This window comes from Mus pahari, chromosome 6, assembly GCF_900095145.1.
Source record: "Mus pahari chromosome 6, PAHARI_EIJ_v1.1, whole genome shotgun sequence".
NCBI lineage: Eukaryota > Metazoa > Chordata > Mammalia > Rodentia > Muridae > Mus > Mus pahari.
This window is the reverse complement of record NC_034595.1, coordinates 58,785,329-58,791,300: the sequence shown is the minus strand read 5'-3', so window position 1 is coordinate 58,791,300 and position 5,972 is coordinate 58,785,329. Positions and strand designations below refer to the sequence as shown.

Below are 5,972 nucleotides of genomic sequence, written 5' to 3'. Positions count from 1 at the left end.
ACTCTTCTTCATACTTCATCATTTGGTTTAATTAGACGTCTACACCTTCTTCCTAACTGCTGACATTTTGATGGTGGTTCTTCATTTTTTAAAATTCCAAATGCTCTTTTTTTTTTTTTTAAGATTTATTTTTTTTTTATGTATATGAGTACACTGTAGCTGTACAAATGGTTGTGAGCCTTCATGTGGTTGTTGGGAATTGAATTTTTAGGACCTCTGCTGGCTCCAGTCAACCCCATTGGCTCAGGTCTGTCGGCCCTGCTCGCTCCAGTCCAAAGATTTATTTATTATTATACATAAGTACACTGTAACTGTCTTCAGACTCACCAGAAGAGGGAGTCAGGTCTCATTACCGGTGGTTGTGAGCCACCATGTGGTTGCTGGGATTTGAACTCAGGACCTTCAGAAGAGCAGTCAGTGCTCTTACCCGCTGAGCCATCTCACCGGCCCCCCCAAATGCTCTTGTTTTATTCTTGGTTGTTTTCTCTTTTTAGCATCTATGTTGGTTAGGTTTTTGTTTTGTTTTATTTTGTTGTTGTTGTTGTTGTTGTTGTTTTGTCACCTTGACACAAGCCAGGGTCATCTGGGAGGGAAAACCTCAGCTGAGAAGATGCCTACATGGGATTGGTCTGAGGCAAGCCAAGGGTATGGGGCGTTCTTCTGATGAATGATTGGCATGGGAAGACCCAGCCCACTGTGGGTGGGGCCACCCCTGGGCAGGAGGTCTGCAGCTGGGTAAGAAGGCAAGCTAAACAGGCTGGGGAGCCAGCCAGGAAGCAGCAGTTTCCATGGCTTTGCTTCAGTCCCTGCTTCCAGGTCCTGTCCTTGAGTTTCTGCCCCAGCTTGAGATGGACTACATCTACATCTCAAGCTTAAATAAATAAACCTTTTCCTTCCTGATTCGCTTTTGGTTATGGTGTTTATCACAGCAATAGAAACCAAATGAGGCGGTGGCAGCACATGCTTTTAATCCCAGCACTTGGGAGGCAGAGGCAAGTGGATCTCTGTGAGTTTGTGGAGAACCTGGTCTACAGAGTGAGTTTCAACACAGCCAGGCCTACACAGAGAAACCCTGCCTCTAAAAACCAAATCAACAGCTCAATCAAACAAACAAAGCGTTTGGTGTTTGTGGTGCTGGAACTGGAAACTATGGCTTCGTGTATACTAAGCACATGGTAACATCCCATTTTAGAAATCACATTTATTTATTTACTTGTGTGTAATGTGGACACATATGTGCTACATTCAGCATGCATGTGGAGGTCAAAAGACAACTTCCAGGAGCCAGTTCTCTCCTTCTCCCATGTGGCCCCTGAGGGGTGAACTCAGGAAGTCTTCAGGCTTGAGAACAAACACCTTTACCTGCTGAGCCATCTTGACAGCCCTCGTTCCGTTCTATGATAACGATACTATCTCTCATCTCTCCAAAGATCTTCAGAAATGAATATTTGAGAAAAGGCCTCACTAGGTCGCTCTGGCTGACCTGGAACTTGATATACAGGCCAGGCTGGTTTTGAACTCAAAGAGATACAACTGCCTATGCTTCCCAAGTTCTTGGATGGTTGGTGTTCATCACCACTTCAAGCCCTTAAGAAATGATTTTAAGGCTCTCCAGAGACCCTCTTTTCTCTTCCTGTAGTCTCCGGTTTGACGTCTGCAGCTTTTCTCACATTTCTAGTGACTTCTGCTCATAGGTAGACATGGAGCACGAAGCTTCTGGGCTTGTCACTGCGGGGAGGGCACAGGAGCCTCTTTTCTCAAAGAGCTCATAGGTCTTTCTGAGAGGCTCCAGTAAGAGGCCTTGTGCCGAGGCCCAGCTGCCAGCTGTCCCAGGGTTCTGCTGGGGAGGTCGCACCTAGAACCCAGTGCCTACAGATTGCTATAAGCCGTGATGCTTTGTATATGCTTGGCTCAGCAGGTAGCCCTCTTTGGAGGTGTGGCCTTGTTGGAGTAGGTGTGTCACTGTGAGCATGGGCTTTAAGACCCTAGTCCTAGCTGCCTGGAAGCCAGTATTCTGCTAGCAGCCTTCAGAGGAAGATGTAGAGCTCTCAGCTCCTCCTGCACCATGCCTGCCTGGATGCTGCCATGCTCCTGTCTTGATGATAATGGACTGAGCCTCTGAACCTGTAAGCCAGCCCCAGTTGAATGTTGCCCTTATAAGAGTTGCTTGGTCATGGTGTCTGTTCACAGCAGTGAAACCTTAACTAAGACAGAAATACTCACTTCACCATTGCCTTCCCTCACCTCACGCAGCTAGATCTGATGTCCTCCAGGACTCTGTGCGGGCCGGAGCTAGACACAGAAGAAACAGAAGCCCTCTGACCATGCGACCCGGAAGAGCTCCGGGCCTAAGCGACTGCTGCCAACTCCATAGTTCATCCCTGCTTTGCCCTTCCATGGGTACCAGAGTCCTTTGGAGTTCTTTGAGGAAAGCTACTCAGTATCTGCTCTTGTGGGCTATAATGCCAGCCTCCTGGGCCCTTCTGAATGGGGTCAGCCAGCTCCATCCGCTTCCCAAGCTGTCTAACCAGTATCCTTTCTCTTCAGTTTGGGGAGCTGATAGTTTTCACATATGCACTGTGGCGTGAGTGTCTATGTGCGTGTGCGTGTGTGTGTGTGTGTGTGTTCGCAGATGCATACCTATGCACACAAATATACAAAATAAATGTAATAATTTTTTAACTTTTCATTAAATTCATAGGAAGGAAAGAAAATGGATTTATAAATCCTCATAGTTTAAGTCTCAAATGTGTCTATTTTAATGAATTATTTACATCCAAACATAAAAAAATCGCATTAATTTTGTGAGTTTCTTTTCATTAATTGACATTCTACCATTTTCCAAATTTCTGACTGTTGCATAAGCTCAAACAATTGGACAGATTTGCTGTCTGAGTCACAGGCAAAGAGACCAAACCAAAAAAAAAAAAAAAAAAAAAATCCTGGATTTCAGAGGACAATGCTTAGAAAGCCACTTCCTGCCAAATGAGTATTCAGGTTCCATCCACACCCTCCTTCAATGTATCTGGCAGGTTAGTCCAGACCTGAGTGCACCCACACATCCAAGAAGATGGGGAGGGTGGCTCAGACACAGGAGATCCCAGACAATCTGGCTTTTACTAATAGGAAGTCCAATCTGTGAAAAACAAAATGATCTCCTAGCATAGAAGATAGCTGCCGCTCCAGAGCCCGAGTGCAGGTGGAGGAGCACCAGGGCCCAGCTGCTTTCATCTGGGCCACGTCTGCGGTCTTTGTGCCTCCTGCTCCTCGAGGATCATGTCTTGGGGACAAGAAAATCCATGCAGCCAGCAAGATCCTGACAACCTGAGTCCAGTCCTTGGACCCCTCATTGTGAAAGGACAGAACCTACTTCTGCAATTGTCCTGTGACCTTTACATGTGTGCTGGTGTGTGAGAGACATGTACACACAAACACACACACACACAGAGAAACCTGGAGTAGCTTGCCAGAGCCAGTTTTGTGTTAGAAACAGACACCCATTTGAAGAGCTTGGAGCAGGGCGGCAGGCAGTTACAGTGCCGCGGGGGAGCAGAGTGCACGGAAGGAAACGAGGCCGGACTCAGATTCAGATGGCCACACTTGTCCTAGGACAGGTACTTTCCAGTGTAGGTTAAATGAATTTGTTGCTTCTCTAGTTGCAGTGACCAATTAGCTAGCAGAGCCACTAAAGGAAGGAGGCTTCATTTCAGCTCACAGATAGAAGACCCGGGCGCTCACGGGGAAAGCACAAATGCAAGAACACCAGGCAGCTGGTCACACAGTCGGGAAGCAGAGGGAGATGGTGCAGGTGCCAGCTTGCTTTCTCCTTTTATCTACTCTGGGCCCCCCACCTATGGATGGGGCTGGTCTCACTGCAGGAGGGCTTTTCCTTTCTGGAACAGAAAGTTACACCTTTCTGGGGACAGCCTCTTATACGTCCCCCCCAGGGGAGTGTTTTCATCCTGATTCTAAATCAGAGAGGTGAAGATCAACCATCACAGACAGGCTTTGGCTGGGAGACGAGAGATGGCGTGAAGTGGCATTCAGTAAGCACTTACTGCACAGCAGACATTGCTGATCTTTACTCCTTTCAACAGTGCTAGGAGATGCGTATGCCCCCTTTACTCCACAGACAACGAAAGTAAAGCCAAAGTAGAGAGAAGACTTAGCTCAGCCACTGTGGGGTTGAAGGCTGGGGCCTGTGCTTCAGGAGTCCCTGCCTCTTCCTAAGTAACTTCTGGGAGTAAGCAGGGTTGCTTGGTTACCAGGGGAGGGGACATCATCCCCTTAGGGGAAAAGTGCATCAGAGGCTCCAGCTTCAGAGACAATGCGATGTATCAGTGAGTTAAAGGATGAAGAATCTATGGGGTCTGGACAGACAGACAGACTCCACTGAAAACAGATTCCCCCGAGCCCTCTTTTCAGTGAGCCTCCATGGTGGGACCATAACCAAAACCCTGCAAAGTAGGTCTGATGAGAATCCCCTCCCCCTCGAGCCCTTCAGGATCTGATCCAATTTCCCCCCTCTTTTCAATACTTGATCCCTGCCTTGCTGCACCAGGCAAGGGCCTCACTCTTGATGTCCCCTGTCATAGTCATTTCCTGCCCACTGAGCTGTCCCTCCGTGCCTGGGCTATAAACTTCAGCTGTCTCTGTTGCATGGGGAGTTCAGGTTTGTCTCCCCAGCGGGAGGTCTTGACACTGTCTCCATGGTCCTGAACTGTGTCTCCCTTGTTGGAACAGGCATCCATAGTGTCTTATGTAACATCACTGGGGTCTTCCCTGTCCACAGAAAGGTCTTTCCCAGACGATGATGAGGCAGCCTCATCACTCTGTCTCCCATTTCCCACCAGCCACACCTCCTGAAGTTTCCTCTCCATGAGCATGTTCTCACACCTCCTCTTCAGCCCAGGGTCACTTGCTCCCCCATCCTGTCCTCTTCCACTCTGCACCCGGGGATCACTCCAAAGTGTTCATCCACCAGGTCTCTCTTCCTCTCCGTGGCTTGCACGGTTATCCCAAGCCTGTGTCTGGTGATGGGAGCCTTCCAGCCTTTGCTCTCTTCACTCCAGTCCTTATTCTCCCCGTGTATTCCAATAGCCCTCCTCCAAATAAAAGGCTTGACCCATTGCTCCCAACTTTTTTGCACCCTTGAGCCTCATCCTGCTGGTCCCGCCGCATGGGGACCATTCTGGATCCTGGTTGTTAGGGACCTGTAGGGGTGTCCTCTGAAAACCCCTGGTCTCCCCTCCATTGCTCTCAACCTTATGCTTTTTCAGTGGCTCATCTTTGTCCCCAGCCACCTTACTATGCTGTCTTTGTGGCTTTGTTGCCATTTTGCCAGCCATTTTACTGACATCTCACACCGGTGGGTGTTTTTACGCCCATGATATAGATGGGAACGCTGGGACCCAGAGAAGCAACCTGGCTCACCTACTGTAACAACTCTAGGAACCCCAGCCCCGCAGACCCACACATCCCAGGGGCCTGACCTGTGGTGAGAGGCGCTGGGTCCTGAGGAAGAAGCCAAGGAGGCAGCCCACGATGACAGACAGCACAGACAGTATGAGGAGCCCGTTGTGCCTACACACTGCCCGCCCTCGAGCCAGGACAGCGTCCAGCACCATGCTGAGGCCAGCCTGTTGGCACCATTCCATGCACTGTCGGATGAGGCCCAGGGCTGGGCTGGAGGCACAAGCCTCTCTGCTTACAGGTGAACAGAGTCCTAGACACCTATCACCAGCCTTGCAGCCATGGTCTGTGCAGCCGTCCAGAGGGAAGCCACAATCCTATTACCAGCTGCATCATTAGGAGCTAGGAGCAGATTAGGGCCTGGGAAATTAGAGCAGGCCACGTGGTCGGGGCGTCCAGTCCTCAGAGCCAAATGCTTCTCTTGAAGAGGGGAGGGACCAGACACCATGAGAGGAAGCAGAGGTGCTTCACCTCCACCTCATTCTGGAAAGATGTAGAAG

The 5,972-nt window shown here is 49.5% G+C and overlaps 1 protein-coding gene across 1 annotated transcript in view; it reads right to left on the bottom strand.

Annotated features, from left to right (window-relative positions):
* Positions 1 to 5,657, bottom strand: part of Slc1a7 (solute carrier family 1 member 7) — a 43,960-nt gene extending 38,303 nt beyond the window's left edge. Inside the window, exon 1 of the mRNA XM_021200270.1 lies at positions 5,493 to 5,657. Within this exon, the coding sequence (XP_021055929.1) occupies positions 5,493 to 5,657 (165 nt within the window). The remainder of the gene's footprint in view (positions 1 to 5,492) is intronic.
* Positions 5,658 to 5,972: the final 315 nt, after the last annotated feature.